The sequence below is a fragment of the Malus sylvestris genome, chromosome 14, assembly GCF_916048215.2.
Source record: "Malus sylvestris chromosome 14, drMalSylv7.2, whole genome shotgun sequence".
NCBI classification, from domain to species: domain Eukaryota; kingdom Viridiplantae; phylum Streptophyta; class Magnoliopsida; order Rosales; family Rosaceae; genus Malus; species Malus sylvestris.
Window position 1 is genome coordinate 2,022,255 of NC_062273.1, and position 26,301 is coordinate 2,048,555.

Here is a 26,301-nt window from a genome sequence, read left to right on the forward strand (position 1 = left end):
AATTATATTAAAAGAGTAAGGAAATAAATTTCTTATTCCTGAAAGATGTTGAACATTGGCTCAACATTCTTGCGGTAAGCCTCTTGTTTCATAGCAAATATTTTTTCTTTTCCTCGATAGGTTGTGTAATTGGTTGGACTATAGTGGTCCAATTTGAGATAGATACCATCTGCAAGATAGTATATCTCGCTGTGTTCTTTTCCGTTAATATGAAATAGAACCCTTGGAGCAAATCCCTCTAGTATATCATTAAATAACTGTGAAAAGTAATCCCTCTAGTACATCACTAAATAACAGTGAAGAGTAAAGTACATTGATATAGTTTTGCAAATCTAGCATTCCAAAGTTAGTATGTCATATCCAAGTATCGATGTAGATTTGATAAAGTTATGTATGAATCATAAGGTAACTTTTTTGAGTTTAAATCTTTTGCATTCATTTTATGTGCTGCCGCTCTGCGATCTATATCATAGATTAACACATGTTCATCAATTTAACCATCTTTAACTCTATTGTCATAAACTTAATACATATTAATCAATAATAAAGATCACACACAAAATAAATATAGAAGATTTGGGAAAAAGGATCCTCGCCGGATCCTTTTCCTGGGGATCCCGGGAATTTCGTGATCGTGGTCGTTCATTGTACATCGTGTGGTCAGTTTTCATTGGGTACTATTTATATTTAATTTTAAATTTTAAATTTCAAATAATTTCTAACCATACGATGTATGATGAATGATTACAATTATAAAATCCCCAGGAAAAGGATCCTCCGAAGATTTGAATCCAATTTTCCTTGCTTCAGTGATGGGAAGTTGACTACTATTTGGGTGATGAGTAATTACACGCATTGGTGATGTGATAATTAAAAGTGTGCAAAGACGAGTAAGAATTTGGATGTTTTCTTTCCCACAAGATAGATAGCAAATTTTCTTAGGGCTTAAATTCACTAGATAGCATCATGTGCCAGAATATTTAAGTAACTGCTTCGCTATTCCACCACCTACAACACTATAATATGGTTAAAACCATTATATTATCATACTTGGTATACTAGACTATTTTTTCAACATATTAGGTATTGACTGTATAATATACTAATCTTATCAAATTGTGTGTGTGTATAAAATAGTTATAGAACAATATATTTACCAAGGGAGAGGAAATAAATTGGTTGTGAACTCTCTATTTTCGAGATTCAAACCTCAGACCTCTCAATTACTGTTAAGAGAAATATTATTAGATCATAGTACTAAGTCACATAAAATTAAATATATTTAAAATAATTAAATGCCATACATCTAAAATGAATTTGTAACAATGCACAAGAAAATCATTTGATCCATTTGTTTTCTTTCTTTTTTATTCAAATCTTTGCATGCATGAATAGTAATCATTTAAACCAAAGGAAAATTCAGATTAAATACCAATTTTAATAAACACTTTGAAAAATAATAATACTAAAGCTACCAATCTCTTTTCATTTTATTTGGATTAAGCTACAAATTATGGACAGATACACTTATAAGAACTGGGGTTTCAAAACCCTATTTACAAATGCCAACAAAGACCCAAGAAACAAATAAGCCTCAATTGAATCGTTTGAGGTGCTCTGGTCCAGCCCATACTCGTGCATCAGACCCTTCTTATGCTTCAAAGAGTGTCCTTTAGTCCAACCTTTCATTTAACCACATTAAGCTTGCCACTCTGAGCTCTCACAAACTTGAAGTGACGAAAATCATAAGCTATTTTTCTCAGATTTCATAGCAAGGAAGGAACATCATCAAAAGTCTTTATATTTTTAGTGACTGTCATCTGCCATGCACTCCAACCTTCTGGTATATTTGCCAACGACCTAATGGCCCCCAGGTTTTACTCTTCACTAAGTTTAATTTTTCTTCAATAATTCAGACTACTCAATAGTACGAGAAATGAAAGGTCAGAAATAAGTTGAGAAAATATTATTTTTACTTACTTGGCGATCTAATGGATCTAAAGCAGACTACTCCAGATTATCGAAGACTTACCCAACTTAAGTCTGTGACCAATCTTCTTCATATCTTTTATCCCTTGTTTCATGGTCTCAAGAGGTTGGATTAGAGTATGTGAGGGATTCATCGATATAAATTTGTATGCTTATTGGTATTGATTAATTGAATTGTTGGTTGGATTAGTTATTATGCACAGTGGCGGAGCTAGGAATTTAAGACAATGGGGTCAAAAGTTGAACTTCCATTACTAGACAGGGCATGCCGAAAACGCGGGTCTGACGATCTGGAGGCTGCCAGGCCTTAAATTCACAGTGGTGGGAAGATTTAGCAGGGGGTTGGAGAAGAGGTGCTGATGGAGTGATGGCTAACAAATGGAGCAGTAGCTCCTGTTGGACCTTAAACTGCTTCTAGTTCCAAGGATCGACGACAGCAAGTGGAGCTCCAATGGATGAGTTGCTGCTGCATCGAAGAAGAAAGAAGAAAAAAAGGGTTTAGTCCCAACGACTTGTTTTCAGTTTAAATGCTTTGTATGTGTGTGTGAGAGTGACAAGTGTGCATTCCAGATTAGATCGCTTAAAACCCCAATGAAGGGCTAGGATCAAATCTGGAGGAGAATGGGTGTAATATTTATTTAAGTTCTCTTGTCCCCCAGACTCTTAAAAAATGTTTTGGGAGTTGGCAATGCACCAAACCTTACAAACATTCCTTATTAAATGAAGTGATGGCAGATGCAATTTGCACAGCCTTGTAGTCGTCCAACATCTCTGCATTCTTTGTTCCATTTTTCTGTCAAGTTCTAAACCCCAAGAAACTAATCAAACAAACACAAACAAACTTTATCAGCTCCTTCTTCTTCTTCTTGTTTGGCCACAAGGTTATTGGGGTCAAGGAATCCCATTGCCCCCACCTTGGCTCCGCTACTGATTATGCATACTATAGTATAGTCTACTCTAGTATTAAGAGTCTAAGCTTTTTTTTTCTTTCCATTTTACAGTTACATAATGGAATGATACTATAAGAAACAATGCTTAAATCCTCCTTCAAACATTTCGGGTAGTCCTCCTTCAAATATTCCAAGAAGTCCTCATTTGAATATTTCGAGTAGGTCACAACAAAATGAGACCACTGAATTGGATGAAATATTAGTTCACCCCTCCCCCGAGAAATCTTGGCTTCACCACTGCTTGGCATCCATCCGTTTGAGTTATGATTTGTGCCCGCGACATATGGGTCAACCAGAAATTTGCTGAGACCGCGTGAGGTTTCTTATTGTGACCACATTCCATTGTGGCCAGCCTTCTATATAGATGCGCTCTGGTAAATATCACCATATCCATGATCTTTCCCATCATCCCAACCTACCCAACCATCGCTATTGGATCCCGTTCCTTTAGAAGTCGCTTGCTTCCTTGTGTCTTTTTGGTTTCAAGAAATGAAGAAAATTAGAGTTTCATCGTAAAGCTAATCGACGTATTTAACTTCATATTCTCACACGCCTTTTCATGTATGACATTTTTTCAAGGTTAAATACGTGGACAATACGAGTTGGGTGATGTGTGGAACATGTGGCTTTTAAGTTTCACACATGAGCTAACCTGCTCTAATACCATAAAAAAGTGAAGTTAAAGTTCCACCATCAGAGTAACTCAACTTATTTATAAGTACATGCAAAGTTATTTATTAATATGAGATTCTTTTCCAACAAAAAGAATGAACAAACAATGAGAACAAACTCGAACTGATCTAATTCTTAGATTTCAACCATATTGGAATTACAATACCATCTATGCCACAAATGAGCCTGAGAATATAAATTTCAAATCCAGCGTGTCAAATCATACACCAGACCATGGAAATATTAAATCTCTCACATTTGTCAATTCATTTTAGATTTGATTGAATGCCCTAACTCCAACAAATACAACGATTTGCTTGATTACCACTTATAATATTCATAACCAAAATGATTATGCAATAGAAGTAGGGGTGGAATTTTTTCCCAAAAATCCCGAACCCGTCCTGAAATTTGACCGAAAAATGCTCGAACCAAATTTCCAGAAAAATTCAGTACCCGAAATCGAACCTGTCCTGAAAGTTTCGGTTTGGGATTCGGGCATAGCTTTGAAAGCGTTCGGTAATCCTGAACCGAACCGAATATTATATATATATATATATATATATTTTAAATTTTTAATTAGAAATTACATGAACCGTTGGATTTGTTAAGATCTAATCCAACCGTCTATTGAGTTAGGTCATTTGTTAGGTCTCTCAGACTCTCTCTCAGTCGCTCTTGCTCACTCTCTCAGTCTCTCTCAGTCTCACTCGCACTCAGACACTCTCACAGTCTCACTCACAATCCCGCCACTCGTGCTCCTGTCGCTCCGCTCCTCCGTCGAATCCACGCCTCTCCTCGTCCTCCATCGACTCACGCCACTCCTCCATCGATTCATGCATACGCAAAAAGGAAGACTTGAATCCGATACCAATCGAGCCCCGAAATCCAGGTAAGGGTTTCTGATTTTCATTGGGGTTTTGTTCTTTAGTGTTTAAGGTCAAATTTCATGTTGATTAACTTGATTTCTGAGTATTTTGTTGAATGTGTGAGGGTTTGAGGATTGTGGGTTTCGAATTAAGGTGGGTAAGTGCAGGACCTGCATGCAGGATATGGTTCTATGTGTTTTGTCATAGTATCTTCTCTCCAAATGTTTTGCAATGGAAAATGTATAAGATATGGTTCTATGTTAATTGCAGGAGCATTCTCACCAATATTCAAATGACTTGAGGAAGATCTGAAACATAAATTTTGTAGAAGGAAGAAGACCACAGTAGAGCTTTCTCGAAGTAACCCGAAAATCTCGAAACACTTTCAGGAATCCCGAATTTCGGGATATAAAATTTCATCCCGAAATGTTTTGATTTAGGATTCGAGTTAAGGGTTTTGGTTCGGGATCCCGACCCGAACCAGCCCTAAATAGAAGTCCGTTTGTCAAAAAGTAGAGAACCAGCAACGCGGTGACATTCACCCCATTTTTTACATTTTACAATTCTTTTTATTTTCGTGTGTCAGATTAAATGAACTAATAAATTTAAAAAATGTAAAATAAAAAGAAATGTGTGAATAAAATTATCTAAAACTTAGAGGGACTTGGATTGTCTGCCCTCCCATTTCGGTGCCCTTCTCGTGCCCTCCTGTTTGTGTGGTCACGGTTAAGCTACGTCAACATTTTATATTACTATTTCTTTTTGTTATATTATTTTTATAAAAAAATAATATAAAATGTTGACGTGACTTAACCGTGACCACACAAAACAGAAGGGTACGTGGAGGGCATCGAAATAGGAGGACAGACAATCCAAGTCCAACTTAGAGACACATTTTTGGCAGAAACAGAACACGTGTTGCAACATCAACAAAGACCTTCCTCCATCAGCCACCTAGCTAACAGGTGTCAAGGGGTTCCAAGCTTTGTCTAATTTAGGACTGGAGCATGAATTTTTTATAGAAAAAATAGCAGCGGAGATTGATGGGACTTGTACGCCAGAAAGGTGGCCCCACGCTTCGCCGGAAAGATAAAGGTGTGGTCATGGAATTGCTCGATCGACGATCTCTCCTCCTCAAAGACCCTCCTGTATAAGACTGCACAGCCACCCTTAGCCAGCTAGCTCTCTCTATACCTAATAACCAAAACATAAATATAAAATAATACAAAATAAATATAAAATAAATCCCTACCCCCATAAACTTGGTGCTGTTTTAGCTGTGCTGATATCATATATACTAAATTCTTGAAGTAGATCTGTCCACGAGTAAAATTAAACAGTGTCCTGGAGTATTGGGTTTCTAGCATTTTCGAGTTCTTACCCTTCATTCGTCAGCTTCCTACTCAATATTTACATTCAGTCAGGTACTTTTCTTTTAATGGGTTTTAGGGTTTCAGCTTAGTTAGTTTTCTTATGCGCAGTCTGCATGTTTTGTTGGCTACAGCAGTGTGGTTTCTCTTATGCACTTAAGTTCGAACTTCTTTTTCGGTAGTTTAGGTGAGTTTAACTGGATATGTTTTTTAAATTTCTTTAACTGGATATGTTTTTTAAATTTCTTCTTCTTTGATCTGTTTTTGTATGCGTTTGTTGATTTTTATGTGTTTGTTCTGGGATCTGAGACTTCTTGAAGATGAATATACTGTCTTATTAGTTGGTTAAGTAGGGTTTAGTTAGTTAATTAATTTTCACGCAAACTGCTTTTTAGTTTATTGTTATTAAGTGGCTTAATTTTTCTGGCTTTTTTATATTCTGTGTGGTCACTTTTTTGGTGTTTAATAATTGGAAGAGAGAATTGACCACTCTAAAATGAAGCGCAATAGCATTAAAAGAAGAAAATTTCTCTTTTACTTTTGCCGTCTACCCCGCCTACATTCTATTCATGTTTCCTATTTTGGAAATGTATAATTTAATTGCATTAGACATATCTTGTCATTATTTGTTTAATATGTACCACCATGTAAATACCTCCAATTGCTCACTAATCCCATTCTTAAATTGAGCAAAACACCAATTAATCCTTGGTTGAATTCGGTTGGTGTTGCCAAGCATAGTCCTTAAATTTTGATCATAGAGAGGCCACAGAGATTCGTTATTTTTCAAATTACAAGCTATATTGGTTAGATAGATTTGAATATGGAAGCTCTCTGAGTGCTGTGTGGGGTAAATGTTCTTAATCGTGGATAGAACCTCTCAAGTGTCGTGTAAGGTAAATGTTCTTAATCATGTGAGTGTGAAAGGTTCGGTGCGGATTAAATGTTCTTAATCACGTAAGCTGAAAACAACGTGAGCAGAAAGTGCGTTGCACATAGTTTTGTTGTTATCGCATGAATGAAATGTGTCATGTAGTTTCTGTACGAACCAATTAAATTTATTCTGAGTACTGTGCTTTGTTGATATGAATTTAAATCAATGTTTTCTTCTGTGTTTCTCTTAGCAAAAAAGGGACATTTTAACTGGATTTATTTATTGAAAGAACCAATTAATTTCACACAGTCGTCTATACTTCACTAGACTCTGCAACACCAACAACTACTGCATAAACTTAACCTCATGTGCTTCAGTTTGATCAGGTTCGTTACAATTTAGAAACCCAACATTTAATCAAGTGTAGATCGCACAAACATGGGTGTTTTGGAGTCGGAAATCAACTCTCATGGCGAGGTGGATTCGCCCTTGTTATCGGACCAACAAGCGAAGAACCACTTAGTCTCCTCATTAGGAAGACAATCATCAATCTACTCGCTCACTCTTGATGAGTTTCAGCACACACTCTGCGAGACCGGCAAGAATTTCGGGTTGATGAATATGGATGAGTTCCTAACCAGCATTTGGACCGCCGAAGAAAACCAAGCCATTAATTCCAATCTCACCAACACTACTACTACTAACAACAACAACAACATGAACAACATTGAGGTGCACATACCTTTAGCCGAGGCCTCAGCAGAAAAGAGCATTGCGACGCAGCCCAGCTTGCCGCGTCAAGGCTCGCTTACGCTGCCTGAGCCACTGTGTAGGAAAACAGTGGATGAAGTTTGGTCTGAGATAAACAGAGGGCAGCAGGCAAAGCAGCAGAACAATCACAACAGTAGCATCGATGGTGGTGTTCAGAGTTCTGAGTTTGCCCCTCGCCAGCCTACTTTTGGGGAGATGACATTGGAGGATTTTTTGGTTAAAGCAGGGGTAGTTCGGGAACAGGATTCAATGGCGGCCACGGTGGTCCCTCCTCAGCCTCACCAGCAGCAGCGGTATGGGATGTACCAGAACGGCAACCATGCTGTGGGACCCAGTTTTGTTAATAGGCCTGTGATGGGAATGGGGGCTGCTGCCGCAGCAGGTGCTAGTACTAGCACTGCCGCCGGTATTCCTAATTACCAAACTATACCGCAAAGTGGGGCTGCGGTTGTGGGAGAGTCCTCTGCGTATGCTGCGAATGGTAAGAGGAATGGGGCGTACCCGGGCGTGCGGCCTCCACAGTCGGTTTGTTTTGGCGGGAGAGTGGAGAATGGTGGTGGTGGATATGCAGCAGGGCAGACAATTGGGATGGCGGCTCCGGGGAGTCCGGTGTCTTCAGATGGGATGGGTACTAGTCAGGTTGAAAACTCTGCGGGTAGATTTGGTTTGGACATGGGTTTAGATGGACTAAGAGGAAGGAAACGGGGTTTAGATGGACCGGTCGAAAAAGTGGTGGAGAGGAGGCAGAGAAGGATGATTAAGAACAGAGAGTCTGCAGCAAGGTCTAGAGCTCGAAAACAGGTACATTATTTCATCCTTTTCTGACAATTCAGTTCTTACCATTGAATTGTTCTAAATAATTACTGGTTATGATAATTCAGCTGCCTCGAACGATCGAATTTGAAATATCTTTTTGTGAAGTGATTTTAGCAAGATATACATTATTATTTACTACACTTGTTGATCATCAATAGTTTAGTCATATGGTAGCAAAATGTTCCCTTTTTTTGGTTGCACGATGAATAAATCACCCCCGTTGTTATAGATGGATTGATCAGCAGCTTCAATTTGTTTATTAAACTTTTTCAACGTTGTCGGTTTATACTGCGAGGCTGCCAGGAAATGATCTTCACCAAGCTCTTAATAGAGTAGTCCAGGTAGCTAGTATGAATGTGACTTGCGGAACTGAATGATGAATATCTAATTCAAGATTAAACAGTTCAGTAGCTGCTAGGCCTAGGCAAGCAGTTGAACTGGTCCTTTTGGAATCTTGAATCATGTAAAATTAGGTGGACACCTTTAGTGAAAGTAATTTTAGATTTTTGTGGAATCTCTCATCACATTTTCTTGAAGGATCATACCAGTAGTTTTTATTTGAGCGATATATGCTACTTTTACAGGCATACACAGTTGAATTGGAAGCAGAACTGAACCACTTACGAGAAGAGAACTCACACCTTAAACAGGCGCTGGTAATGACACGAAAAACATTTCAATGCGTTGAAAGCTTTCTGACTCCTTTTGTTTCTTGTGGTGATATTGCTTGTAATTATTGCACTTGCTGATCGAGTTAACATGAACAGGCAGAGCTCGAGAGGAAGCGAAAGCAACAGGTAATTCTTGATTTAACAATGTATGAGTAACAAAAATGAATGCTTTTCAGTGTTACGAGTGATCTTGATTCATCGTCTGTCCAACAAGACAACATGTGAGACTGTCGGAAACCATTTTTCGTATTTGTTGTGTCTGCAACTGCAAGTAAATTCCTGTGTTCTGCCATAAAATTATAATTGATCACGTTACGTATCCTTAACTGAAATATTTTTTTTCAGTATTTCGAGGAAATGAAGATGAGAGTTCAGAACAGGGCCCAGAAAGTGAAGGAGAAGCTAAGGGTGTTGAGGAGGAGTAATAGTTGTGTTTTATAATGTGCAATCTGAGATATGGTAAATGAACGCATATCTCATGTTTTTAGTTCGTCTTTGTACCTTTCTTTCATTTTCCCGAATATGTTACTTTTGAGTAGCTTCCTATACTTATAAAAGAACTTCCATGTTCGTCATTGAGGACTCGACAGAACTGAAGCCCTCGCCGAGGGAAGTCGAAACTGTGCAAGCTCAGCTCAATGCTGAAACGGCTACAAGGTGAAGCAAGAGTGCTACACTGCAAGATAAGATGATGCCACTATGAGAATAAATGTGAATGATTCCTGTACTAGGCATGATTATATACGTTTGTTGTAGTTTTTGTATATTTCAACTTACCAGCTTTTGCATTGTGAGCTTTCTAGAATAAGTGCGTTTATTAGCATAAAAGAAAATTCTTCAGCAATGTCATTATGCGCGCCATCGATGGAAATTTAAATGTATCAACGGCTAGCAGTTATTGACTTGGTTACAAAAGTACTTCTCAAGGCTTCTTGTATGAGTTTATCGCTTGACAACGCTGACTCGGCTGTCTATACAAAATTCTTCTTCTCAAAACTCAGTCCTATGAGTTAATTGGTTGATTCATTGGGAAGTATTTTTAAATGGTCTTAGGAACTAATCAAATGCATCAACGAATAGCAGTCATTGTTTTTGAAGCTAAAATATGCGAGAAAAGGATTCTCACTAAACCCTTTTCACAGTTAAACAGTTGGTTTAAAATTTTGGCGTGAACCAACAAATTATTTTTGTATATGGTTGGCAAATGGACCAATAATAGTAAAACTAAGTATCCAATTTATGTGTTTAATGAACCTGAACTTTATGATGGACCTCTTCTATAGGCAAGGTGGTTTAGCGAACCTATCCATGTGGTTTATAGTGTCAATGAACATGTGTGGTCTTTGCTTCTACAGCTTATTTTAAGGATTTTTCAAGATTCCCTAGCTATCGGTTTTCATGATATTGTTGCTATAGTTGCTTTTCTGGGGAACATGTGTGGCATTTGCGTCTGCAACTTATTCTAGAAATTTTTCAGGATTCCCTAGCTATCGGTTTTCATAATTTTGTTGCTATAGTTGCTTTTTTGGGGTTTGGTTTTCTCCTTCATTAATGTAATAAACGTAAGAGGATGATCCCCTTTATCAAAAAAAAAAAAAAAAAAAGGTGTGGAAGAGTCGTAGGGCGTTCATGTAAGTTTATAATGTGAATGAACCTTTGCACGTGGGTTATAATTTATAATATTGTTGAAGGACCTCTAGGGTTGGTTAAGTGTATTTGATTAATTGGCTGTAAAATTTTGTGCAATTTTGCCAACAACTAGCTCAAGGGAAACACTTGCAGCATCCCCAGAAAAAACCTCTACACGTGCCCACCCAACACTGATGATTTTGAATTGCGTTTGGTCTCATAGGGCTAAAAAGTGATTCAGAATAGATTTGATCGGGACTTAATTTATGAATTGTGTTGAATTTTTCTTTTCTTTCGGGCTAATTATGTTCTGTAGGTAAGTTGGGCTACTTCTCATATTGTCAATTAGTTTTATAATAAGACATCAACTTTCTTCACTCCGTTGTCAACTAAATGAAAAATGGAACAATACTTCAACTCGTTGATATCTTAGCAAATCGTACTAAAGTCAATGTTTAGCTAGATGGAAGCTACCGAGAAGTACGCACTTGGGTGATGTTCAATTGCCAAGAGATCTCTCAGAAAACACTCAATATGGATATTGACTTTGAACATATTCCATACATCACCTTATTAATTAGTTAAACTTTTCTTCCTGAAGCCAAAACCCTGATCCCTTATTACATAAACGTCCCATATGCACAGGTAAATCCAACTTTTCAGACACCATTATTAAACTTTTCTCAGTCATGTTTGGGAGGCATGGTAGCTACTGCTGCTGCATATGCCTGTGCTGCATCACCTACTTCTTTATCTTCCTAGCCTTCATCATATTCTGGTTGATCTTCCTTCCCCAAGAACCCAAGTTCGTCATCACCGATGCCTCTCTCACACAATTCAATTTCACCAGCACCAACAACACTCTCAACTACAACCTTACCCTCAACATCAACATCAGAAACCCTAACAAAAAGGTAGGTATAGACTATCGACGCATCCTAGTCATTGCCAACTACAGGAAAAAGAGGTTTGCTTTGGTGAGATTGAATTCGACACCATTTTACCAAGGCCACAAGAACACGACAATTGTGCATGCAGATCTTCAAGGGCAGCAATTGATGAGGTTTGGGGAAAGTGATCTTTCCAAGTTTAATTCGGAGACTGCTACCAGGGTGTACAGCATTGATGTGAAGATTGCTCTTCGGATAGGAATCAGGTTCGGAAAGATGAAGACGGGTTATTTCAAGATTCCACGGAAGAGTGACTGCAAGTTGAAGGTTCCTTTGAGTACTTCAATTAATGGAACAGTTTCGAATGATTTCAAGACTACTGATTGTATGAGTTTTTATATCTTTGGAGACCCTAATGCCGGGTAAATTTCTTCAAAATGAATAAATGTATAAAATTCGAGTATGAATAAGTTAGTATGAATATGTTTTCTACTTCTTTGTCAATTATACATGTTGTTGTCCGAAATAATATTAAAATTATGAATACAATCACACTAGAGACGCGGGTTTACGTGTTCAACTCAATCACACCAACAGTAGTAAACCATAGAACATAATTATCCAGGCTTTTGTTGAAAATACATGTTCGCGAGCTAGCTATTACATGAATTTGATGTCGAATGAAATTTAAAGAACAATTAGAATTAGTAATTCATGAGAAGTTTAAGGCTTGAGATTTTATGTAATTATATAGACCGCAGTCAAAACTAAGATAAGGTGCCAACCTCAGATCTTACTATTTCGAATTGTCATTGACTAAAACAGGAAGACTTATCACAAAATTACACATATTATAGATGTCTTTACTAACTATGCAGAGTTACACCTTTATATACCATTACAATTTCCGAACGATCGACCAGCACCTGTAACCCTACACCCTCTCTTCTTACACCTGGAAGGCCTTAACAATAATCTCGCACCCTTGTTTCGCATTATTCGAAAAATCTCCTTCTCCCCCCCCCCCCTCTCTATATCTCTACCAACCATGCTAAAAAAATGTTGCTGCTGTTTCTGCATCATTGTTGTAGCACTCGGTGCCCTCAGCTTAACGGCTTGTTTCGCGGTTCGTCAATTCAGCCCTTCTAAACCGATAATTTACCAGGTCACCGATGCTTCTCTGACGCAATTCAACCTGACGGCAACCAACAACACCATCCTATACAATCTGTCCCTCAACATGACTGTTCAAAACCGTAACAAATGGAATGACTTCCACTATGAACATTTTGAAGCCGTTCCTAGTTATAAGAACCAGGATTTGAGTAAAAGTATTTTGGAACCATTCGGGGTAGCGCACAGGGATACGTACGATTTGAATCCATTGTTCAAGGGACTACGTCCGGTGACGGCTCTTACGAATGAGGAGGCTTCAAATTTTAGGAATAGTACAGTTTTTTATATCACGTTGAAGATCTATTTTAAGTATTGGACCAAAATTGCTGTGTACAAGGATGAGAAGGAGCTCCAGATGGCTTGCTATTTGAAGGTTCCATTGAGTTCTACCGGAAAACTAGCTGAAAATTTTCAGAGCACCAAATGTGATAAGGCCGACCACTAAATTTGTTTCACGTTTAGTTTACATTAGATTATCTTTTTTGTATCGATCGCTTGTTATTTCAAGACAAGGTATGTAGGAATTTTTTGTTTCCCAAATTAGGAAAAAAAAATTCTTTATTATATTGGTATGACTACTTTTTTCCTTACTTCTTATTATTTTAAAATTAATAGCAAACCACGACACATGCAAAAAGTTGAGGTTCAACCATAAAATCAATTAACAATTATTTGGAGTAGCTCAACTTATTTACAAGCTCATGCAAAGTCTCTCCTACTATCAATGCAGTGTTGCAGTTGTGCTCTAAAAGCCAATTTTGTAATATTGGATATTATGTAACAACTCCATATTAATCAATTAATTAATAAAAAAGCAAGTATTATTCATTCACGATTATTGGTTTTATATTATAGAGATATTATATGAGGTCGTAAGATTTAAGATATGGAAGCAATGTTCTACAAAAAAAAATTAAAAAAAAAATCCTTAAACAAAGTTCCAGCTGTTTAGAATGTCAAATGAACATTGACTATCCGGTAAGATCAGTGTACATCGCATTAAAGTTATCTTGGTCTCGTGCTACGTGTGTTTGACATGTGGTGGATATACAGTGCTTGTCTGTTGAACAAGTTTACTGAACACCGACTGCCTGAGAAGCTTAAACGTGTGGATGTTTATCACATGTCAAACGTTACAAAGCCTTGGATTGTAGCATGCAAGCAATTCTTAGACCTAAGGCATCATTGGATATCGTGTGCTTATAGATATAAACTTTGACTTTATACCAAAGCCCTCACTCCTTTGCATGGCTTGAAGATTAGGGATCTAGAGAAACTCAAGATTCTAGAGAGAAATTAGAGAGAGAGAATATCTAGAGAGAGATTGGATTTGTTGAAAAATGGTTTTCTCATTACATCAGTTACAAAGTACACAGTGTATATATATACACATAAAATACATAATAATGCTGACTAAGCATTTTACACAACTAATTCTAACAACCCAAAACTTAACAGTTAAGCTAAGTATCTGAGAGTATTATTCTAATGTATTGTGTACATGATTAATAGCTGGTCCTTCACTATCTTTAACACACCCCTTCAAGCTGAAGGGAGAAGAACAAACTGAAAGCTTGTGACTGAGAGTAGCAAATCTGTCTGCAGGTAAGGACTTGGTAAAGATATCAGCAATCTGAAAAAGACTAGCAACATGATGAATACTGATGTGACCTTGAAGAACCTTCTCTCGGATGTAATGATAATCAATCTCGACATGTTTGGTTCGGGCATGAAAAACTGGGTTCTTGGCTAATGCAATTGCACTCAGATTATCACAACAAATCACAGGTGGTTGGAGAAGAGGAAAAGAAATATCCTTCAAGATCTTGCACACCCAGGTGATCTCAGAAGCAGTATTGGCTAAAGACCGATACTCTGCTTCAGTAGAAGATCCTGCCACAGTGGTTTGTTTCTTGGCACTCCAAGAGATTAAATTGGGACCTAAGAAAACACAGTAGCCACTAGTAGATCGGCGGTCTACCGGACAACCTGCCCAATCAGCATCAGACCAAGCTGTGAGGCACTGTTTTCCTGGTTTGAACCATAAGCCGGAGTCAATGGTACCCTTTAGATACCGTAAAATCCTCTTGACAGCTTGTAGATGGATAGTTCGAGGAGTATGCATATGTTGGCAAACCTGATTTACTGCAAAAGCCAGATCAGGACGTGTCCAAGTCAAGTACTGAAGTGCACCAACAGTGGACCTATAAGTTGTAGGATCTGGAAGAATAGAGCCAGAACTATCTAACTTGGCTGAACTCACTGGAGTAGAGCAGGGTTTGACACCAAGCATGTCGATTTTCTTTAGTAAATCCAAGGCATATTTGGATTGATTGAGAAAGAGACCGGTAGGGGATCTGTGAACTTCAATGCCAAGGAAGTAATGAATATCGCCCAAATCTTTGACAGGAAACAAAGATTGGAGTTGAGAAATGATGGACTGACAGACCATGGAGGAGCTCCCAGTGATGATTATATCATCCACATAGACTAGGATAAAGGTAATAGTAGAATCTCTCTTGATAAAAAGACTAGTATCAGAGGATGAAGAGATAAAACCCAATGAAAGAATAGCACTGTAAAAGGCTTCATACCAGGCCCTGGGCGCCTGTTTGAGGCCATAAAGCGATCGCTTCAGTTTACAAACGTGATGAGGTTGAGATTGATCAATAAACCCAGGAGGTTGCACCATGTAGACATCCTCTTTGAGATAGCCATGGAGAAATGCATTACTCACATCTAACTGATGAATAAACCAATTATATGTGACTGCAATAGACAGGAGAATGCGAATAGTAGTTGGTTTAGCTACTGGGCTAAACGTCTCGGAGAAATCAAGACCTTCTTGTTGATGAAATCCCTTGGCGACAAGCCGAGCTTTGTACCTTTCTATAGAACCATCAGCCTTGTGTTTAAGTTTAAATACCCATTTGCAGCCAACCAAATTATATTGAGGATTGGGGGGTACTAGTTCCCAAGTACCTATGGACTGTAAAGCTTGATACTCATCCTTCATTGCTGCCAACCAGTGGGAGTTTTTAGAAGCTTGGAGATAAGTGGTGGGTGTAGAAGGAATAACCATGAGAGAGTCAACAGTAGAAGGAAGGGAATGCTTGGTGGCAGTGAACACTTTAGGTTTGTGTATGCCAACCTTGGCCCGTGTAATCATGGGATGATTGTTAACAGGGAGAGAAACTAAAGGAGGAGTAGCTGTAGGGTGAGTAGGGGATGCTAAAGGTAGAGAAGATGCAATAGTAGGTGAGAGTGAAGTAGGAAATGAAGTTGGTAAGACAGTGGCAGGAGATGAGGTGGAGGCATGGGGTAGATGTGATGAAGAAGAGACCGGTATGGTAAAGGAAATGGGAGAGTCTGAAGGTGTAGTAGTTGAGATGGGAGAAAGAGTAGGAGAAAAAGTACTTTGCTTGAAAGGAAAGCAAGCTTCATCGAAGACAACATGTCTGGAAATGTATAGCTTGTTAGTAACCAGATCAAAACATCTGTACCCACTGTGATGCAGACTATACCCCAAAAATACACAGAGTTTACTCTTTGTGTCCAGTTTATGAGAACTATAGGGTTGTAACCAAGGATAACAGGCACAACCGAAAGTCTTCAGAACATGATATTTAGGTGGTGCTTTGAACATTAACTCCCAGGGACAAGAGGAAAACTGAGATGGCAGTCTATTGATGAGATACACTGCGGTTTGAAATGCTTCAACCCAAAACTTAGAGGGCAAACCACTGTGAGATAACGAAGTCCTACCCATTTCCACAACATGTCGATGTTTCCGCTCAGCGCACCCATTCTGCTCGGGAGTGTGAGGACAACTCAATTGATGGACTATACCGTGAGCATTAAGAAAACCTTGTAAAATAGAGCTGAGAAACTCACCCCCTGAATCAGATCTCAGGCACTGAATCTTACAAGCAAACCAATTCTGAACTTTTAATACAAACGTTTGAAGAACAGAACACACATCAGATTTGAAGTACAACGGACATAACCAACTATATTTGGTGAAATCATTAACAAGAATGAGATAGTATTTATATCCAGTACATGAAGGAGTGGGGGAAGGACCCCATACATCAGCATGAATGATATGAAATGGCTTAGTGGATGTACAAGGCAAAACAGAAAATGGGAGTCTAGAGGCCTTCCCCAATTGACAATCAGAACAAAAGGATTGTTTATGTACTGAACCAACAATAGGGAGATTACTGTGCTTGACAACCTTATTTAACACTATAGAAGAAGGATGTCCAAGCCTTCTGTGCCATATATGGATGTCTGCTTTAGCTATCATGAGGGCATGAGGTGAAATAGCAATGCCAGATACGCCATTAGATGCATTCCAATAGAAGGGATAAAGACCTCCTTCACTGGGGCCCTGGAAAAGCGTCCTCCCAGTTCTTAGATCCTTGACATAGAATCCAAAAGGATCAAATGTCAGAGAACACCAATTGTCATGAACAAAACGATAGACTGAGAGCAAATTATAAGAAGTTTTAGGAACTAAAAGAACATTATTCAGTTTAAACGCAGCATTGGCAGTTCGAATAAGTGCAGATCCAGTGTGAGAAATGTAGAGACCTTTACCATCACCGACGAACAGTTGTTCAGTACCAGTGTATGAAATTGCTGAGTTGAGAGATGCTGGATCAGGAGTGACATGATGTGAAGCACCACTATCAGTGAGCCAATAGCTTGGGGAAGAGGAACCAGTCATAGCAGACATGCCAACAGGAGTGTTGGTGAAGGCCTGAGAGTGCTGAGACGCAAATTGTGAAAGTTGACCACAAGAAATAGCAAGATGACCATGTTGATGACATAGTTGACATGGATTAGGACGACCAGAGAAAAATGATTATGATCGATTCTAATTTGGAGCAGGGCCAAGGACACCACCAGAATTGCTATGAGCGCCAAAATTACCATGCCGATTAGCTCCAAAATAACGATTCGGATTAGGTCCAAAATTACCATTTTGATTAGCCCCAAAATGACGATTCTGATTAGATCGATTGCGATACTGAGACTTTCCTCGAGAATTTCCGCGAAAGGAATTATAGACAGTTGGATGTGGCTGTGCTGTATAGGCATGAAAAGGAGCGGAGGAGGAAGATGATCGAGTCTTGCGTTTTTGAAGAGAAATTTCTTTACTGAGAAGAAGGCCGTGAAGTTCATCAGCATTGACATCTTCAGATCGCGTCTCAATTGAATCAATAAACGATTCATACTCATCAGGCAGACCAGAAAGAATATACGCAACAAGATCCTTCTCAGATATCGGCTCACCAGCCGTGGCCAGTTTGTCAGAGATTTCTTTGATGGAGTTGAGATAGTCGGTCAATGAAGAATCACCTTTCTGAATATTCTGAATCTTGGAGCGAAGACTGTGGACATGAGTGCGCGAAGCACCAGCAAAACGACGCTCAAGAGACTGCCAAAGAGACCGCGAATCTTCCATCCCAATCGTCAGTGGAAGAAGATCCTCAGCAAGTGTAGAATGGATCCAAATTGTCAAAATCTGATCTCGTTCACACCAAGCTTCATAATCGGGGTTGAGAATCCGAGAACCAGAGGAGTCACGAACAAATTCCAGTGGACAAGGATTTTCGCCATTTATGAGCCCTATAAGCTTGAAGCGTTTCAGAACAGGAAGAAACAGACTACGCCAGGTAATGTAATTCTGACGATTGAGCTTAGTTGGAACCATGCCAGCAACATTCTGAACAGTGATAGATGCAATCGGAGTGAGGAGAGAGGGAGCCGGGGCAGAAGAAGTTGCAGGAGAAGGAGAATCAGAAGGATTCGTGGTGGTCGCCATGGAAATAGCAGACAAGATGCAGAAAAGAAAAAGGTAAGATCTGTTTGGGAGGTAAGAAAAGGCGAGAAAATTCACGGAAGCAAGGATCGAAGTCGTGAGACGAAGGCGATTGATACCATGTTGAAGATTAGGGATCTGGAGAAACTCAAGATTCTAGAGAGAAATTAGAGAGAGAGAATATCTAGAGAGAGATTGGATTTGTTGAAAAATGGTTTTCTCATTACATCAGTTACAAAGTACACAGTGTATATACATACACATAAAATACATAATAATGCTGACTAAGCATTTTACACAACTAATTCTAACAACCCAAAACTTAACAGTTAAGCTAAGTATCTGAGAGTATTATTCTAATGTATTGTGTACATGATTAATAGATGATCTTTAACAGGCTGACAATGTGTTGCTTGGGTTCATGTAGATGAGTATGGAGATATATGAATGCGTAATAAAGAATCTATCACATTCTAGTAATTGTTCGATAAAATGAGATATCCCTTGAAACCAATTGAAGATTCATCTCAGAAATTAAATACAAAGAATACAATACTCTAACTAACTTGACTAAATCTAAGTCTTCATATAACATTTTATAATTAGTAATTGTTACATTCCTGGCTTGAAATTTTTCATTTTTTTATTTATTATTTTTGCAAAAATTTTAAACCGCATTAATCAAAACTCAGTTGTGTGCGGCTGGCCTCAAAAGTTGGTGTTCTTAAATTTACGAACACTGGATTAACGCGGAGTTTTCGAAAATACAGACAAATATAATACATGTATTTACTAATTTTGCACATTATCCTTGCCTAATCAATAGCCATTATAAAGACACCACACCCGGCATTTGTAACCTCTTTTCCTCTGTGGCCTACGTGTGAATTGAACGAGAACTCAGATTCTCGCACTCTAGTTTCCAGCCCTCTTGAAGAACAAAATCTTTTGAGGGGGTTGGTGCCGGTGATGCAGATATAGAAAGAATCTTCCACTCTTTCTATAATTAAGCAATACAAATAATATTCCTTCATCAACCATGGCTTGCAATTGGAAAAAATGTTGCTGCTTTTGTTGCATCCTCATGATAGTTTTCATCATTGCCCTCAGCGTCGCTGTTATCGTTGTTCGCGAATACAGCCCTAAACGTGGGATCAAGTACGAGGTGACTGATGCGTCTCTGACCCAATTCAACTTGTCGAGCGATAAAATCCTTAAATTCAACTTAGCGGTCACGATAAATGTCGAAAACCCTAACAAAAGGTCGGACTTCCACTACGAGAAATTCGAAGCCGTTGCTTCTTACAAGCACGACAGTTTAATGAGCGTTAGCATCGACCCCTTCGAGGTAGAGCACAAGGATAAGCATCCGGTGAGTGCATTGTTCAAGGGGGAGCAAAAGATGTCTCTTCCAAATGATGAGGTTTCAAAGATGAAGACTAGTACGGTTTATGATATCGTTTTGAAGTTGAAGGTCAAGCATTGGGCAAAGTATGCTACAATCAAGATTCAAGAGAATATGAAGATGGCATGCAACTTGAAGGTCCCTTTGAATTCTAACGGAAAATCTGCTGTAAAATTTGAGGTTGCCAAGTGTGAGAAGGCTTAGATTTTTGTCTTCTAATGTACGTGCATGCATGGTTTGGAGGATTGTGTTTTAGTTTCTCAAATTAATAAGAAAAGGGTTTTTATTTCCCTTACACTTCATTCTAGCTAGGAACAACTCTTTTGTGGATTCCATACATCACGTCGATCGCCATGCAGTGTGGTGTAACACACACAATGATATGCTGATAGCTCTCTTAATTAGTAGCATTTTGTTTCACACAGCTATATATGTCTTTTGCCAATATGCATATGTTTAAAAAGGCAATTTTCGGTGTGTTATAACTTAGTTGATTAAGAATATTTATTCTTAAACTAGAGGTTCATGTTTGATTTTTCCTTCCTCGCTTTCAATCGTATAAAAAAGAAAATGAAAGTTTCTTAATATTTTTAAAGAACTTGTTACGTATTTTTTTTTTGTCTGTACTATATTATTTAAGAGAAAAGCTTTAACAACTTCAAAAACTACCCTTTCACCGTTTTGCGTGATTGTTTGATGAATAACTAAAATACATTCTCACAACTATATATATATCGAAAACTACTTGATTCAGCAGTGACACAATTTTGTTGAAATTCCAATAACTCTAAGAATCAGTCCATATATATTAGCATGCGTACATTCATACATGCATGTAAATTGTAATAGATGTAGGCTTGTAGCCTCCTTCAATACATGTATATATATATATCTGTATACAACAATCAGTGGTACAATATTTCAATTTGTTGAAATCTTTAATTCTTTTTGTTATGTGGGGATCGTAGAAATGGTGGAACATTTCAGAAGTCAGCGACTTGGAAGCTACATGAACTAAGTCCTTCAATAATCCTGCAAACGCACGTATATAGATCACTCACAAAACACGCTTCCACGTTGACTTGAGCTTATATATTAAAAAAACCATTGAATGTTTGGAGCTTTGGGAAGCCCTATTTTCTGTACGATGTCTGTTTATTTATTTTTAGAATAAATCTCAGTTTATTACTCTTAAGTTTTGTGGTTTTCAACGTTTGGTACATAAAGTTTTTTTCGTCTAGAGTCATACCTAAAGTGTTAATTTTGAGACAGTCTCATACATCTATTATTTTGGCTGTTAAGTCTCTCATTAACTAATGACGTGATGCCATAGACAATAATCAGACCCCACCTGTTATTCCGTCTTCTACCTCCCCCGACCTTCCCTTCCTCCCTTATCCCTCCATTCTCTCCTCTGCACCAAACCCTCCTCTCCTCTCCTCTCCTCTCCTCTTCGACTCGTCATACATCCACCTTCCCCCTCCATCTTCGACTCCACCCACCCACCCTAATCACGAAAATCTTTCAATTTTCAAAAAAATGAGCAACCGTTTCTTCAAATGCGAACATGTAGAGGCTTCACCACCGCCGCAATAGATCCAGCCGTTGGCATATCTGTTTTCTCAGGTTTTTCCGTCCCGTTTGGGTACTTAAATTTCCTGCAAATGTCTCAGCCTTTCCCTGCAAATACCTCAAAACCGACGGAGACCACGAAGAGTTCTTACACAAACTCTGAATCTCCTTCAAGAACATCCAATAATTTGATTACAAAAGTAAAACCCAATTGCCGGAATCCAAAATTAAAATTACCAAAAGCTAAATCTTCTAGGCCGCACAACTGCCTCCTGCAAATCCTACTTCAAACTAAAAAATTCAAGCAAAACCCAATTACCCAACTGCCACCTGCAAATCAAACTAAAAAATTCAAACAAAATTCAATTACCCAACAACTTCTGCAAATCATAAACTCAAAATTGGGCATGTGGGAGGAAAAAAGAACTCGTGAGCTTGTTCACTTTGTGAACCTTCTCGTTGCAAGCCTAGCACAACGTTGTCCTGTCGGCACAGCAGAGGACAACGCCACCTCTCTGAGCACCCCCATTTAGTCTGTAGTTCTGCTGCGACGGTCTTGTGCTTTGCTGTGCCGTCACCAAGCTAGCCCTCAAATGCATCCGCAGATCGGTCAGCGTCGAAGACGAGGAAATGTGGGTTCGGTGATTGGACGCTCGCAGCGATTTGATGAGAGGGAAGGCTAATTGGATGCTCACGGTGGTGATTTGATGAGGAAAGGTGGGTTCGGCTAATCTGGAAGAAGAGGTGGCCGGAGGGTGAGGTAGGAGAGGAAGGTTGAGTGGGATGCGGAGGGGATTGGGGACGGATGGGCGGATCAAACTTCCTCTGGAGGAAGACGAGTAACAAAAGGGATTTTTCTTTTTTCTTTTTTTTTGTGATAAAAAAATGTTTTTTTTTTTTAATTTTTAATGATCATGTGAACCCCTTAATGACACGTAATGCTCAGTCATTGTCCACATGGTTAATGACACGTGGTGCCCAGTTATTATCCATATTGGTGTCACATCATTAGTTAACGATAATCGACATCGCCACCATACTATTATATCTGGGTTTTTCTCAACCAATTGATCGTAGAATTCGTATAAAAGTAGATGGTCTTCATAGATTTATATAATAGTACACTTTTATACACATTCATGACTTGGCGTATAAGTAACATCATTATTTTTTACAAGAAACCTAAGCTCACAGGACATCAACGGGCTGATCAATGGATGGAATAAAATGGACCTTAGGAGTGACATATAAGTTAAACATATTATTTGAAAAAGTGATGGTCTAACTCAATATGATTGGTTCGGGCATGAAAAACAGGGTTGGTTGCCATATAAGTAGTGCTCAAATTATAGCAAAGGAGGAAAATCGGTGGTGGTGCTGCATGACGAAGCTCATACAAGAGATAGGAAAGCCAAATGGACTCGGCACATGCATGAGCTAGAGCACGGTACTCAAACTCCACACTAGAACGGGAGACAGTGGTCTGCTTAGTTGAGCTTCAAGAAATAAGATTAGGTCCATGAAAAGACAAGTACAAGGAAGTGAAACGGCGAGTATTCGGACAGCCAGCCTAGTTAGCATCGACTAACCATGAAGAGTGAGAGGCCCAGAAGAGCGTCGAAACACAATACCAAATTCCAGAATGCCTTTGATGTATCGAATAATACGTTTGGCAGCAATAAAATGAGTGGTTGTAGGCTTTGACATAAACTAAGCAATGTAATTGACTGCAAAGGCAATGTCAGGACGTGTCAAAGTGAGGTATTGGAGTGAACCAAGTAAATGTCAAAATTCAGATGGGTTAGAAAGTGGCGTCCCCTACGGATCTGCTCCTTCTGCTTGTTCAACAGCATCTTCCTGGGTTCCCTCCTCTCCCTCCTTATATTCTGGTTGATCTTCCTTCCCAAAGAGCTGAACTTCTTCGACACTAATGCCACTCTCACCCAATTCGATTTCACCAACGCCACCAACACTCTCCATTACAACCTCGCGCTCAACATCACCTTCCGAAACCCCAACAGATGGGTTGGCTTTTACTACAACTGCATCGAAGCCATTGCTAACTATAGGTTGAAGAGGTTTACTTTGGTGACATTGACTTCGACTCCATTTTACCAAGGCCACAAGAACACCACCGTCTTAAAACAAGTATTTCTTGAAGGGCAGGGGGAGGTGGTGTTTGGGCAAAATGACATCTCCAATTTTAACTCGGAGACTGCTGCCGGTGTATACAACATCAATATTCAGCTTGCTGTAAAAGTAAGTGTCAAGTTTGGCGAGTTGAAGACAAGCTATTACACGCCGTCACGGAAAATCAACTGCAAGCTGAAGGTTCCTTCGAATGTTAATGAAACCTCTGCTGGTGGTTTCAATATTACTAAGTGTGGGAATGTTAAAATCTTTTCTGATCCTGATACTTCAGGCTAAGTTTTTTTAGAATTGTGCTTAAATTATATGAAGCAATTCAACTTATCATATGCTCAGCATCTTGCGTTTCCAAGTAGCGTTATTGTCACACACACTAAATAATTTCTCAACGTTATGTTATTCCCAGGGACCAAAAAGTCGTCACAACTAACTCTCAAATCGCAGTCTCGTAAACCTTTTCCCCCAACTCAACCCTTCATTCACGTCTTTGATTGTGCATTCTCTCACAGCTTCCAACATAACTACCAGAAACTACTTCAATCAAGTATCGAAAACCCTCTTCCTCCATGTGCTTCTGCATAGAAAAAATTTAGCTAATTATATCAGTAAAACAGAAGGTATTTCGATTCTTTTGGCGATTAGGCGACACCCGGATTGAACAACCTCGGAAGTTCCTCCAGACCAGAAGGACTCTTTGGAAGTTCCTCGAGACATTTCCAACAAAGTCAATTGCTAGATATACATACCTTTCTGTCAATGGCTGGCAGCGGTCAATTAACTAGCTAGTAATTAAGATTTTTCATATGTACAAAGCCGAAATCCACCCTTTTGTGTTATATATACAAGACGATACCTCATATGCAACTCCATCTCATACCATTTTTCTTGTTCTTTCTCTCGTGCAATGACTCCAAAGTGCGGCACACGCTGCCTCTACTTCGTCGGGCAGGCCTTCCTCTGCCTGTGCCTAACCACATTCATATTCTGGTTGATCTTCCTTCCCAAAGAGCCTAAATTCACCGTCTCCAATGCCTCTCTAACCCGATTCAACTTCACCAACACCGACAACACTCTCTACTACAATCTCGCGCTCAACGTCACCATCCGAAACCCCAACAAAAGGGTTGGCATATACTACCGCCGCATCCAAGTCTTTGCCAACTACAGAAAAAAGAGGTTCGCTAATGTGACATTGCCTTTGGAGCCATTTTACCAAGGCCGCAAGAACACGACCACTTTAAACCATGTACTCGTTGAAGGTCAGCAGTGGGTGGCATTTGGGGAACACGACCTTTCTCAGTTTAACTCGGAGACTGCTGCCTGTGTTTACAGTATTGATGTGGAGATTTATCTTCTGGTAAAGGCCAGGTACGGCAAGGTCAAGACATCAGATTACGGTTCTAGCAACATCGACTGCAAGCTGAAGGTTCCTGTGAGTTCTAACAACACATCCGTGAATGGTTTCAATCCCACAAAATGCAGGAATGTTCATGTCCTCCGCGAATCCTAGACACAAGCCACGGATTTGCGATTTTCGATCCAAAAAAATATGACCCTTTTCAACAATCTCATCCCTGATGTATCAAATTGTCGTTGATAAATTCTTGTATGATTAATTGTGATATTTTTTAACTCAGCAGCTTCCTCTACAATTGCTTCTGAGTACATTTTCAAGAAGCACTTGATTTTTTAGAAATTTAAAAAGAAATGTGCTTCTAACAAAAGTAACTCCAGCAAAACTACTTCCGAGCATTACTTCCTACATAAGCACTCTCAAAAGGCCCATGGCTACATTTATGCAATTTTTCAAACTACGGAAAGGGGCTTCGAACTTGATTGGGGAAGAACACCGTTCTAACCGACTTGACTACGCAGATTCGCAACAAATGGAAACAAGTTAAGGGGCTGGAAACTAGTTCCAATCAGTAACTTTGGCAATTCCCCCTAACCCAAAAAAGTTCCTTGGAAGTTCCACTATTTAATCATTTAAATTAGACAAAGCCAAAAACTACCCTTTATTGTGCTGTATACTTTTCCATCTCTCACTGCACTTGCTTCTTTTTCTCTCAGCCATGTCTGGAGGAGGTTGTGCCTACTCTGCAGCACCTTTCTCTGCCTAACCCATTATCTGCTACATCTTAACTTCCGACGAGCCCAAAGTCACCATCGCCACCGCCTCTCTGACCCAATTCAGCTCCACCGACACCGACACCAGAAACACTACTCTCAACTACAACCTTGCACTCAAGTCATTGCTAACTATAGAAAAGAACAGGTTTGCTATCGTGAATTTGAGTTTGGCACCATTTTACCAAGGCCACCAAGAACACGAGCATTTTGTATGCAGTTCTTGAAGGGCAGCGGTTGGTGGTGTTTGATACTGTGCAGCTTGCTCTTCGGGAAAGAACTGGGTAAATGAATTCCAAGAGCTGGGTAAATGAATTCCAAGACAACCGGGTGCCCATCTAGCACAATAGACTGCAAGCTGCAGGTCCCTTTAAGTCCTAATGAAACATCCGCTTGTGGTTTCAAGGCCACAATGTGCAGGAATGTTCATATCTTGACAGATCCTGTAGACTACACAGAACCCTGAGATGTACGGTACAGTGCAAAAAATCATAATAACAGGACGCGTTTTCAAGGACAGTACCTAACAAATTGAAAACATA

The 26,301-nt window shown here is 39.1% G+C and overlaps 6 protein-coding genes across 7 annotated transcripts; all 6 read left to right on the top strand.

Moving 5' to 3' along the window:
• Window positions 1-5,599: 5,599 nt before the first annotated feature.
• Window positions 5,600-9,722, top strand: LOC126599686 (protein ABSCISIC ACID-INSENSITIVE 5-like). 2 transcript variants are annotated; one of them, XM_050266100.1, is made up of 5 exons: window positions 5,600-5,904; window positions 7,102-8,296; window positions 8,896-8,967; window positions 9,079-9,108; window positions 9,328-9,722. In XM_050266100.1, exons 2-5 carry the CDS (start codon window positions 7,163-7,165, stop codon window positions 9,421-9,423), a joined length of 1,332 nt encoding a protein of 443 aa, XP_050122057.1. In that variant the 5' UTR covers window positions 5,600-5,904; window positions 7,102-7,162; the 3' UTR covers window positions 9,424-9,722. The 2 variants fall into 2 exon arrangements, with proteins under 2 accessions (XP_050122057.1, XP_050122058.1); XM_050266101.1 differs by lacking the exon at window positions 5,600-5,904 and having other exon boundaries at window positions 6,828-8,296; window positions 9,328-9,441; window positions 9,573-9,722.
• A 1,510-nt stretch (window positions 9,723-11,232) lies between these two features.
• Window positions 11,233-11,993, top strand: LOC126599696 (NDR1/HIN1-like protein 10). The gene has a single exon (XM_050266111.1). It carries the CDS (start codon window positions 11,301-11,303, stop codon window positions 11,925-11,927), a length of 627 nt encoding a protein of 208 aa, XP_050122068.1. The 5' UTR covers window positions 11,233-11,300; the 3' UTR covers window positions 11,928-11,993.
• Window positions 11,994-12,213: 220 nt separating this feature from the next.
• Window positions 12,214-13,122, top strand: LOC126599698 (NDR1/HIN1-like protein 3). Its single transcript, XM_050266114.1, has one exon. The coding sequence runs from the start codon at window positions 12,550-12,552 to the stop codon at window positions 13,120-13,122; it is 573 nt and encodes a 190-aa protein (XP_050122071.1). The 5' UTR covers window positions 12,214-12,549.
• A 6,232-nt stretch (window positions 13,123-19,354) lies between these two features.
• LOC126599700 (NDR1/HIN1-like protein 3) lies at window positions 19,355-20,207 on the top strand. The gene has a single exon (XM_050266116.1). The coding sequence runs from the start codon at window positions 19,547-19,549 to the stop codon at window positions 20,114-20,116; it is 570 nt and encodes a 189-aa protein (XP_050122073.1). The 5' UTR covers window positions 19,355-19,546; the 3' UTR covers window positions 20,117-20,207.
• A 3,059-nt stretch (window positions 20,208-23,266) lies between these two features.
• Window positions 23,267-23,911, top strand: LOC126600374 (NDR1/HIN1-like protein 10). The gene has a single exon (XM_050266963.1). It carries the CDS (start codon window positions 23,267-23,269, stop codon window positions 23,909-23,911), a length of 645 nt encoding a protein of 214 aa, XP_050122920.1.
• Window positions 23,912-24,536: 625 nt separating this feature from the next.
• Window positions 24,537-25,317, top strand: LOC126599697 (NDR1/HIN1-like protein 10). Its single transcript, XM_050266113.1, has one exon. It carries the CDS (start codon window positions 24,537-24,539, stop codon window positions 25,140-25,142), a length of 606 nt encoding a protein of 201 aa, XP_050122070.1. The 3' UTR covers window positions 25,143-25,317.
• The last annotated feature ends 984 nt before the right edge of the window (window positions 25,318-26,301 follow it).